Genomic DNA, 12,967 nt, shown 5'->3' with positions numbered 1-12,967 from the left:
CTGTGAAGGGATTTGATGATACAAATAATCTTGAAATATCTTAGTAGGCATTTTGGCAGGCAGTGATTATATGCCATATTGTAGATCAAATGTTATAAATTGTTCCTTGTAGAATTTAAATGTTAGGACTTCCAATGTCTAGTACTGTAAGGAGACATATTTTCCCCTTCTTCTTTAACTCTTCTACAGGGGATGGACAATGGCACTGCCCTGTAGGAGCAGGTAAGGGGGATGCAAGGCTCTCTATAAATGAACTGGATTAATCATTTTTGAATAGGTCCCATCACAGTCACATAAATAAAAACTGAGATCTACTAAAATACACATCCTTGTCGTCTTGTTTTCGTATGATGTCCAGGATAGGGCTAATATAAATTCATTACAACTGGTTTTAAGTCTCTTGATCCACCTTGCCAACAAAGATTTAGTACTCATTGATTCACAGTTAATAGGCTTTCAAATGTACAAAGTGTGAATAAACATCTTAGTTTAGAGCTAAATCAGCCTGCCACATGTATAAAAGTTTGCCAACTGCTACTTTGAAGTTAGTAAGCCTTGCTTCCAGTCTCTTCTAGCTTCAACAGTTGAATATGAACACCTTTGTAGCCAAATTCACATGCATTTACAAACCAATGTGTTTGATGTACTGCACAGATTTTAAGCTAATAGTATTTTCCACTACACAGGCTGTTTCATATATTTAACGGTTTCAAGTATTTATGTTAAAGTTTACTTTGCTTTTATTTGCATACTAAAGTCTACATACATCCTAACTAATTTTCATTATTTATTCTTTTTACAGTATAGTTAAAAACCTATTTCTGTTCGTTTCACAACACCAAAAGATATGGATTACTTTGACTTCTTTATGACATAACTTAATGTGTTAAAAATCCCAGCTTGAACAGATGCCAAGTATGCAAACTCCTGTCATGGTGTTATCTTAATGCAAGCTGCAGAGACAAAGAAAGCACTGTATAGAAATGCAAACTCTTGTAAATATCATCAAAGATACCTCTGCATTTTGGATGGTTTTAGTGACTAAAATGATAGCAGTTTCAAATACACATGGAAATTTCATTTACCTGTCTACCTGGGTAATTAAAAATATGAGATTGAAGAGTATACGTATTTATTTTTACAAATAATAAGACTCTGTTAGTGGAAAATGAAACAATATATTTTAAAACTTTAGTTTTACACAAATGAAGAAGGAAACATATTCAGAATTTTTTCTGGATTTTTTTTTCCCCCAGATTGTCCAACTATTACCTGATCTTCACGAGAAATCCCTTTCTTTGGCTGCTGCTTCCTCTTGTCTTCATATTTTCTCTTCTCCTGAAGGTATTCTTCAACAACACTGTTTGGAGCAGGGTCCTCCACTAAGTAAGGAAATATATTGGTTAAACAAATCAAATTTGGTTTTATGATTTAGTGTAATTTTGGAGAACGTGTGTAACTTCTGGAATATCAAGGAAAACATTTTCATAGAATGTTTCAGCTGTATTGCTTTCCCAGCAAACAGAATGATTTGCTACTTGTTAAAATGCAAACCACAACACTGTACTGGACAGATTAATTCCAAAATTTTTGTTTCAATTTTATTTCACTATGGAGTCAGGGACAGCATGGCAACAGAAATAAAAATCCTGATGTTTAAGATGACAAATGAAATCTATTGAAATTCCTTTAGCAAGTTTACCTTAATTTCTGAAGGTCTTTCTTGAAGCAGCCAAACTATTATGTGTATTACAATTCTGTGACTGTTATAGAGCAGACAAACAGGCAAATATTGTCTGTAAAGACATTTTTCCTGGTTTTAGGCTGAAGTAGCCACAGATCAAATCCTTGATATTACAACATGGATAACCCCCCCATATTTACTTTAAACAGAGTCCATCTTGACAATCAGGAAAAAAAACTTTGTAATAACGAAGTATTATCTGGACTACTCTTTTTTTTTTTTTTTTTTTAAACAGTTTCTTCTCTGCAGAATATCCATGCAGGGCCATTAACCACAACCAATAATCCAACAGGACAAAAACTCAATTTGAAAATTGATTAACACTATTCTTTCACATTTTATTCCTCTCGAATTAAGACATTTCACAGACGGGTTTAGCATACTTTAAATTTATTTACACATATTTACATTTTTGTTATTCCTGATAAGGAACAGAAAAGGAAAACCTCCACAGGCTCATTGCAAATGATGAACATAAAATATTTACTGAGAAAATTGTTCCAAAGGATTTCAGTATACACAGCCTTATCAACTGTAAATCTAAATCAAACTCCACATACTTCTTTGAACGTAGATGACTGCTGACAGCAATGCAGGGAAAATTTCTTATTTTAAACTAAATTTCTCTCTCATTTAAAGTTTCCTATGATGTTTATAAACACAGACTTTCATAATGAGGGGAAACATGCAATAGTATATCTACATATAAAATATTTTTTTCAGTATTTCTCCAAATAAAATCTCTTAGTTCCTTTTTTTGTCCTAATTCACATATTGCATGAATGTATTTAAAGATTATTAGGGAAAGCAATCAAATATACACAACACCATTCAGCAAGTTCTCCATGGGACAGCAATGTGCCTTTGTGGCCAAGAGAGCCAATGATATCCTGGGGTGCACTGTGAAGGTTAGAGAGCACTGGAACAGACTGCCCAGAGGAGTTGTGGAGTCTCCTCTCTGGAGACTTTCAAAACTAGCCTGGATGTGTTGGCCTGCCCTAGGTGATCCTGCTTTGGAAGGGGAAGTTGCACTAGGTATCACTAGAGGTCTCTTACAACCCCTAACATTCTATGATTCTATGATAATTAACAAGGAAAAGAAAACTTCTGGAAGAGAGATTTGTTGGTGGGAAGAACACTTTTATAAAAGAAATTTCTGGCTACTACTTCCTATATCCCAGTCAGCATCCCACAGCCCTTTCAAATCTTTTTTTAATAGAGTTGGATAAAGAAGGAACCACAGCACTGTATGAGGGACATAACCTTCACATCAAGCTTGACAAACTTAGGTCCAGCTTGCAGTTGTATTAATATATTTAAATTCCAAACCTCTTAATCTAAAAGGATTTATTCAGTGAAAAGTGAATGAAACATGTCATGAATGTACAGCAGTGAAATAACAATTAAATGCCCTATTAAACATAGCAGGATGCAGACAATGCTAGCTTAAGTTACAGCGATCTTGCATACTTCTGCTCTAGACATTTCATCACAAAGTGTAAATAGCTTCAGGCAAAGAAAGACATTTCTCCTTGGTTTGAAAAAGTTGCTGTCAGTAAGGAAGATCATGGGGGAAAAAAAAAACCATAACCCCCCATCCTTCCTTAAAGAAAATACAAAATTTGTTCAAAGTGGTATGAAGTCTAAGTATACTGCTACTTACCTCAGACAGCATGAGGTACTGCCAAGAGAGCCTTAATCTCATTGTAACAAAAACTTCAGCATTTAAGTAATTTATTCTTTTTCAGATAAGATTTTTCTATCCTGAACTACTCCTAACAGATGCCAACCTGATGGTGCAATCTAACCTAAAACTTTATTTCTAAGACATGGTTTCCAGTGATAGACTGAAATTAAGGAGGAGATTCAGAAGTTTTTAAGCCAGAAAGGAAAAGAGTGATTTAAAAAAAATACAGAAGAGCTCATTTTGCTCACAGTTAAATCAGGAACAGTTCAAATTATGTCAGTTTTTAACTGTGAGACTGCAGAAATACAATGAAGACATGAGAACTTGATCTGAAGGTACTGAACAAAACTGAGTGCCAGATGGGATGGGTTTGGATTAATCTTGAAATAGGAAGTGGAGCAGAAGAGAAAGCTTCTTAGTTTTACGCTTAATTCTGGCAAATTTAACAGCAAAATAAATACTCTTAACAAAAATTGCATTGGATGTGCTCTATTTCAGAAACCACAACTGAATTTTATCTTCCACTTCATGAAAATCAGAAGTATGAGTTCTAGGCCTGCTGACTGTGGTAGATCAGAAAAGTAGGACCACTGCTTGTGCTCACATTCATACAGGCCTTAATGACTGGGCTTCATTTCTAGCATTGTAGGTAGGGTGACTTTTGTCTCAGCACTTACGTCAACTGTGGCACAGGTAAGTTTGAGACAATTTATTTTTGATAGTATGCATGCAATTCTCCACAGCACGAATTTTGTTATTTTACCATTTTTTTTACTTCTACCAATTTTGACAAACTTTGTAATGATGTCTGTCCTTGTAATGAAGTGGTAGGATCTGTACAAAATCTAGAGATTTTTTCCCCCTTCTGTAAGAAAGAGATAACAAAGCTGTGCATAAAACATTTGTTGCAAAAAAGAAGCACTTTAGCTTGCTGCAAGTGTTACCCGAAACACACTAATCTTCAGACAGGTATGAACAACACATATTGTGAGAGAGAAAATTACATGTTGTTTTATGAAAAAGAAAGAACCTACAGTGCTGACAAGGATCAATGAAAGAATTTTGGTTTACATTTTTTCCTTGGATGAGGTAAGCTAGCACAAGGATTTTTATACCAATAGACTTAAGTATTTTACTAAACATTCCTGATATGCTGACCTGCACAATAGTAAACCCATCAATTCTTGTAATGCAGTTTGCACAAATAATCATGAACTCATGGAGAACTAATGCAAGATAACAGAGTGTGTATAGCAAGGTTTGTATATGTTTTAGATGTGGTGGGCCCTTTAACTTTCATCAGTGACTCAAATGTGCTCTTTAGCAACTCAGATGACACACGTTGTACGATAAAAAATCTACTGGAAAGAAATGTCAAGAGGTGCATGGCATAGCTAGAATTTGTAAATACCAAAAGGGAAACAAAAAAACCTGGAAAACCCTGAACAACTATTAAATTATAACTGATTTTTTTGTGCATTAAAATAAGAGGCCTAAAACACATTCCTGCATTTGCACAGTACAGGCCACTTCCAGCTATTTAGCATTATTCAGTTTTACACTGCATTCTTCTGGAATCACAGTACTTATTTAAAAAATCTTAATGAGATTGAAATCTTGAAGAGAAAAGCTGTTTTTTTCCCCAAAAACAAACTCCTTAAGAATCAGAAAAGAAATTCTGATATGCCTTAATATCAAGATGCATGGCCAGCAGGTCAAGCCAAGTGATTCTGTCCCTCTGTTGTGCTCTTGTGAGACCCCGCCAGGAGTACTGCATCCAGTTCTGAAGCCCCAAGAAGGACATTGACCTGTTTGAGAGGGTCCAGAGGAAGGCCACAAAAATAATTAGGGCGCTGGAGCACCTCTGCTATGATGACAGGCTGAGGAAGCTGGGTCTTTTCAGGCTGGAGAAGAGAAGGCTCTTGGAAGACATTATAAGCAGCCTTCCTGTATCTGAAGTGGGCCTATGGGAAAGCTGAAAATGGACTTTTTAAAAGGGCCTGTGGTGACAGGACAAGGTGCAATGGTTTAAAAGTAGAGCAGGTCGATAAAGATTACATATTAGGAAGAAGTTCTTTATTATGATGGTGATGAGACAGTAGAACAGGTTGCCCAGAGAAGCTGTGGATGCCTCATATCTGGAAGTACGTAAGACCACGCAGGATGAGGCTTCAAGCAACCTATTCTATATTAATATTTATGGAATTACAATGGATTTCCTATCAGAAGCAACAGATGGAGAACATAAAGTTGCTTTCTAAAATTAATATCTAAAACAAACAACACACTTTTCCAGAATTTAGTAAAAAGATTTCAAGAACTAACATTTATGTCTATGAAAATAAAAGCACTAATTTACCATAAAGTACTATAAAAATGAATATAACAGAAAATACAGTATGAAATACAGCTATGCTTGAAAGAATTTATAACATACTCTCCAGTATATTTTCATTTAGGACTAATTCTACTTGTGATTTTCTTGGCACCTTTAACTACTGTTCAGTTACTGTTACTGCAGCTCTGGCCTGCCTAAGGTCCTGAAGAGCCACTGTTTGCTTACAGATTAGGTAAGACTCAGGAAATATTTAGTAACTGTGAGTATCTGAATAGATTTGCTTAAAGAATGAGCTTTCAGGATTGGACTGATTGTTGGATTTTCAGTTAGCTACAGTGAAAAAAGCAACAGTTCTATAACAAACTTTATAGTTCACTTAGCCAACTCAAAAAAAATTGTAGAATTTATTCTGGGAGCTTCGAAACATTCATTTGAAAGAGTAGAGCCCACTGATTTGCAAAACAATGTAAACTTTAATATGTTACAGAAGAAGATTTATGTAAATCTTTTCTGCGCTTTGGTAGCTTTTAGGCACACAATCCCAATCTAAAACATGATTAATTTTCTACTAAATTAACTAGCAACTGATATGGTTAATTACCATTAAAATCAAAGATGTCTTACAGTGAGTTTTTGTTGTTCTCTTTTCTTTTGCAGACAGAGACAAGATGTAAAAGCATTCAATTTAGCAAGGAAGTGAATGAATAAGGATGGTGGCTATTATTTTTTGAGGAAAAAAATGTACATGGTGGAAGAAAACAGAAGTGACACATTCCAGGTGACTACTTTGATACAATGCAGCTATACTGTATATACTGCAAAATATTCATATTTATTTGTGCTGCATAATTTCCAAACCACCAAATTTGGAATTAATTGTTTTAATGATTTTCTCAAGGGTGCACAATTCTAATAAGTTTCAGACTTCAAGAAAGCATATTTCCATATAAGACTGGACTTAGATCTTTAAAACTCAATAAACATGAGTTTAAACTGGCATTCTTGACAGATTTGGAGGGGATTTTCATTTGATTACCATACCACAATTAAAAACACAAAACACTTCTTGCCTCAGTAAAATTCTTATGCTTGAGTGTTGGGTTTCACGTTAGTGGTTACATTTCTCTGCTCATATAGTACTCTGTAGCTTTTCTGTTTTCTCATGTTGACAAATTACATCATTTACCAGACAGCTTACAAAAATGTTCTAACAAGAAAAAAAATGCTACTTCTTAAATACTACTACTAATATCTAAAACCAACATGTATTTAAACAACTGGGCAGATGGTATTTGTCTAAAGCAAATTTCAATGAAGTATATTCACAGGTTTACACTACAGAACTTTTTCAAATATTTGATTAAGTACTTCAAAATGCTGAAGTAATTCAGCACTCAAATTATAGTGTTTGATGTAATTTCTGGCATCACTACAGCAACTGTCACATAGAAGAAAAAAACATCTTATTTAAAGTAAGGTCTTGACAGCAGTCTGGCATTCTCAACAATCTTATTCACAAACTGGAAGGCTGGTTATAATCAAATATGCATGGAGGTAATTAGGTTTTTTCCTCAGTCCTGTTGAAACAATGTGAATACTTAAATTCTCACACCCCCCCTAACCTTTCTTAATTCATCCCTGAAAGAAAATAAATAGGCAGGTATAATATGTAACAATATGTGAACAACTTGAAATATTAATACCAATAAACATCAGACAATGGATGTAAAAGAGATGTGCTGTGCTGCCACCTGTTAATTAACATTCTGCTAGATTTAGCTCTGATCCTGCAAGAAGTCTAATATGATGTAAGCCTTACTGTGGTCTTCTGGTCTTACTGAATTTCCTAATGCGGCCAGCTCAGAGCATAGACAGACACTGTGCAAGTGTCTGCACAATCTGCATAGACATACCTGATAGAGCACATCATAACTCACTCTCCATCATATGTTCCCCAAGAGGATCAGCAGAGAACAACGGAATAACTCCTGCTACACATTAATTAGTTTGCTGGTAGTAGTTTCTTTTAAATACATGCAATTTCTTAAATGTAAAATAATGCAGAAGGGCTTAAGGGGGGCAAAATTACTTGGTCAGGTGTAACACAATTTTACGGCTGTTAGATTTCATTGTTTTCAAACTCCAGTGTTTCTAAAGTTTCTTCTTCAGTTGTAAATGGCTGTTTCATAGCAAAAGTATCCTTCATTTCTTTCACTTCCCATTTTTAAATATGCTACCGTTCCATCAGACATCATAAACCAATATCTCCTAATAATTCACCTACTCTCTTGCTAGTTTTAGGGGTTTTGTTTGTTTTCCTTCCTTGTCGTCTCCCCCCCCCACACACACCTTGTATCCAACTGATCAATATATTTTTTTGTGGTATACTTGGAACCAAGTGCAATAATACAACTGTGCTTCTACAGTTAATGCCTTTGTAACAATAAACACACAATCACGGCCACATTGCAATGTAAATTCATGTTCTGTTTGTGTTCTATTACAAACCTGGAGTATCTTTCACTTACTGTGGCTTTCCTAATGTCTTTGCTATATGTTTGTGTGAAAAATTATTTTCCGTTAATACTAACATTCCAACACGACTCACAAGGTATTGATACTTTGCACATTTTTTCTTCCCTCCACCAACCTAGTACTTCCTGTGCTAGAATGTAGTATTTAGTGACATTTTTGTTTCTTGATGATTAATAAATTAATAGGTTTTCAACAATGTTTTTCCAATACTCCTACAAAGATCCAATGTAAATATTCAGTCTTTGTTTAAATTTTGGTAACATGGCAATTATAACGTACAATATAGTGAGGTGATGTTACACCGAGCCTAAAGCGAAATTTGAGATAAACAACCATGCTGGTTTTATAAAAACCCGAACATATTTGCAACTGTTAAGTGTTTTAACAATTAGTATTATTAAGGAAGTTTAGAAACCTTTGCTCAATGAAATTTTGCTTCTTAAATTACTATTCAAGCATCACTACATGACAGCAGATGACAGTAAATTGTTTGGGAGCATTGTTCTGCTTGACAGCAGGAAGACTCTGCAAATAAATCTGGACAGGCAGGATCAATGGGATGAGGTCACGGGATCACAGGATATTAGGGGTTGGAAGGGACCTCTGGTGACCTTCAAGTCCAACTCCCCTGCCAGAGCAGGACCATAGAATCTAGCACAGGTCACACAAGAATGCATCCGGATGGGTTTGAAAGTCTCCAGAGAAGGAGACTCCACAACCTCTCTGGGGAGCCTGTGCTCCCTAGCACAGCACAGTGCTCTGTGACCCTTACAGTAAAGTTCTCCCTCATGTTGAGGTGGAACTTCCTGTGCTGTAGTTTACATCCATTGCCCCTTGTCCTATCACAGGGCACAAGTGAGAAGTGGCTGTCCCTTCCTTCCTGACATCCAGCCCTCAGATATGTATATACGTTCATTAGATCCCCTCTCAGTCTTCTTTCCAGACTAAAAAGCCACAGGTCTCAGCTTTTCCTTATAAGGCATGTGCTCTAGTCAACCATCCTTGTAGACCTCCTCTGGACTCTCTCAAGTAGATCCCTCTCCCTCTTGAACTGAGGAGCCCAGAATTGGATGCAATATTCTAGGTGGGGCCTCACTAGGGAAGAGTAAAGGGGAAGGAGAACTTCCCTCGATCTGAAGGACACACTCAATGCAGCTCAGGTCAATCATATGAGATTTAATAAAGCCAAGTGTTGGGTCCTGCACTTGGGTCACACCTAACCCATGCAATGCTACAGGCCTGGGGCAGACTGGCTGGAAAGGTGCCTGTCAGAAAAGGACCTGGGGGTGCTGGTAGACAGACAGCTGAACATGACCCAGCAGTGTGTTTAGGTGGCCAAGAAGGCCAACAGCATCCTGGATTGTATCAGGAATAGTGTGGTCAGCAGGAGTAGCAGATTGTGCCACTCTGCTCAGTACTGGTGAGGCTGCACCTCAAACACTGTGTTCAGTTTTGGGCTCCTCACTACAAGAAGGTCACTACAAGAAGGACACATCGAGTTGCTGGAGCAGGATCCAGAGGACCCTGCCCAGAGGAAGGCAACAAAGCTGGTGAGAAGGGTCTAGAGAATAAGTCTTATGAGTGGCTAAGGGAACTGGGATTTTTTTAGTCTGGAGAAGATGTGGCTGAGGGGAGACCTCATTGCTCTCTACGACACCCTGAAAGGAGTTTGTATTCAGATGGGGGTCAGTTTCTTCTCTCTAATGTCAGGTGATAGGATGATAAGAAATGGCCTGAAGTTGCACCAAGGGAGGTTTAGATTGGACATTAGGAAAAATTCCTTTATAGAAAGAGTGGTCAAGCATTGAAATAGGTTGCCCAGGGAGGTGGTGGAATCACCATCCCTGGAGGTGTTCACGAAACACATGGACATGGTCCTTTGGGATGTGGTTTAGTGGCCATGGTGGTGTAAGGTTGATGGTTGGACTCAATCTTAAAGGTCTTTTCCAACCAAAACAAGCCTATGATTCTACAATTCTATTAGGTTAGCTGCTACTTACTGTTCCTAGTATATATTCTAAATTTTAATCTATATCTTCTTAAAGCTGATGGTACAGAACTGTTGAATTCTAACAGACTTTAGAGACAAAAAATATGAGTACTGGCTAGAGTGGGACAGGGAAACTTCACAAAACTACTTTTAACTCCACACAAAGCATGGTGAAGATAAAAGTTTTGTTGTAAGTGTAAACAGACTCAATCCTTTAAAAAAAGTTTAGATTACCAGCTGGAGCTCATCAGGTGTGCTCCTGCTGTGCATCTCCCAGTGCAGCTTTATCGACAAGTGCACATCTGGTCTGTGGTAAAACACTAATGTAGATGTAACCTTTTACTTATAATCCATATTAAAATTTCAATTTTGCCAGGTATTCTTAAAGTCTGCAAGTTCCTTCATCCTCTACTAGGAATGTATTTCTCATGCAACTGTACTTTTTCTTACCACACAGATGAGAAATTTTGTGCAATTCAAATGACAACAAATTGATAGGCTTGGGAAGGGCATCTAAATGATTGCTAAAATACATTGGGTAGAATCCCAAAACTGACCATTTTAAACTTCATAGTAACAAACTTTATATAAATCAAAGTCACTAATCAGGAAGACAGCATTATAAGAAGTGATATTTAGTAAGTGCCAGTCTATGCTCTCAGCATTTTGATAATTTTGACATAAGCTGAAATCAAGACAGAGGTAGCCAACAGGAAAACACCATTAACTACATCATATAATGATGTTTTTGTTACAAATAATGTAAGAACATTATTTCATCAAGTGCTAATGTTTGAGAATGTTACGTGACTGTTGGTGTGGCTGATACTTCGATACATTTTAGTGCATTTAAATAAGACAAAGACTTTCCTTTTACCTGAAACTGAAAATGTTTTTCCCCTGTGACACAAATGTGGACCCAGCACTCCAAGGCAGAGAATATGCTGTTGTTATCCTTGATTCCATAAAGACAGAAAGCTTCCTTGCTAAATACATTTAGACAGTAATTTTATTTATTAAATTCATGTTCTTCCTTACTATATAATCCACTGTAAATGAAACTGCAAATGGCATACACAATACAATTTATAAAATGTTACAAAACACACTTACTCTAAATTTTAAATTATCTCCCTTATTTTTATGTTGAGTTTATACCCCTTAATCTGAATTTTGGCCATAGGAGTTCTTGTTCTGACAAAGTAGCAAGGACAATCCAACTTCCAAACTTTAAAGGACCAGATTAAAAAAAAATACTTTGGCTTGAATCTCTACCTTGTTCTGTTCTGATTGCTGCTGGCTCTGAAATAATATCCAAACCAAGAGCTGGAAAAGGTTTTAGAGATTAAAAAACAAAACAAAACAAACAAAAAAACCTCACAAAAAACCATGAAAGCGTGGATAAAGGAAACAAAAAAAGTAAATTTTTGTTATTTACCTAGTTATTCACATATGGATTTGATAGATACCATGGAAATTCCTTAGAAGAATAGCAGATAACAAATGTTATTTGTTTATAAACAAAATCCTCTCCCAAAGATTATTTGTGGTTATTTTACAGGGCTACAGGGTCATTCCTTTTGGCAAAACTAGCTATTCACAAAACAAATTATGATCACGGCTATATATTTTATATACATGCTTTCCCACAATGATCCCCCATTTTCATACTTGTTATATTGGCTTCACTGGCTTCAAAACATGCAGTACGTATAGCAACTTCATGGCTTTCTTTGCTCCCAGTGTCAATATTAATTCACATTTAGACAGAGGACGACTAATGTGTTTCTCAATGTCTAAGCAAACAACCATGTGGTAACTGTCAGTGAACTTTGACATTTCACAATGGTGTTTTATCACTTCTAAATGTCTAGCTTTATAAACTCACATCTCAATTAAAGCTGTTCTTATATTTAATCCAAAATACACACCAGTTACACAGTAAATCTCCCATTGGCCTTTCACTCATCACTTTTAAGCACTACATGTTCATTCTAGCTAATGGAGTAGTTTCCTCTCCTTGAAGACTGTATTGATTACATTGAATGAGTTTTTTACAGTTATTCATCAGATGTGGATTTTGTAATGGTAGAGTCTCTACCACCACAAAATTTTTCACTTTGGCAGTCCTACAACCGAGCCTTCATATTAACTGCTTGATTTAAAGACTCACAGTGATGGTAAAGACAATGCTTCTGGAAATGTTTCCACCTAACTAGTATCACCATTAAGAGGATGCTTAGTTTCTCCTCATGAGAATCTTCTTTCAGGTCTTATCATACCTTTCTTTTTGATTTTGTGCTTCACAGAATCTTGAAAAACAGGATATATAAGCTCATCCCTCTCAAAAGGCAGGACTGACTTTTTCTACATCAGTTCTATGAAGTATCCGCTCTTGAAAAGTTCACTTTGTAGGTCATCATATTTAGCTCTGGGAGGTTTTCCCCAACATTTAATCTAAATCTCCTTAGGTGCAGTTGAAGTCTACCTCCAGCCTTCTCCACAGGGATTACACAGAACAACTTCCTCTTAATGGTAGGCTTTAACATTCTTGATGATTGTTAGTATCTCTCTTTTTACGAAGTAATCTCTTCTCTAAAGTAGAGCCCCAGTTCTTATGATCTTCAAGTATTATGCTTTCCAGACCATTGGTCCCCTTTGTTGCTTTTCTCC

At 36.3% G+C, this 12,967-nt stretch overlaps 1 protein-coding gene across 3 annotated transcripts in view; it reads right to left on the bottom strand.

The window, feature by feature from the left end:
• Nucleotides 1-12,967, bottom strand: part of CWC27 (CWC27 spliceosome associated cyclophilin) — a 125,167-nt gene that overhangs the window by 22,553 nt on the left and 89,647 nt on the right. For all 3 annotated transcript variants that reach the window (XM_054397428.1, XM_054397427.1, XM_054397426.1), the window contains one exon: nucleotides 1,273-1,382. In XM_054397428.1, the coding sequence (XP_054253403.1) occupies nucleotides 1,273-1,382 (110 nt within the window). The remainder of the gene's footprint in view (nucleotides 1-1,272; nucleotides 1,383-12,967) is intronic.

This window comes from Indicator indicator, chromosome Z, assembly GCF_027791375.1.
Source record: "Indicator indicator isolate 239-I01 chromosome Z, UM_Iind_1.1, whole genome shotgun sequence".
NCBI lineage: Eukaryota > Metazoa > Chordata > Aves > Piciformes > Indicatoridae > Indicator > Indicator indicator.
The sequence above is the reverse complement of the archived record's forward strand: the minus strand, read 5'-3'. Positions and strand labels throughout refer to the sequence as shown.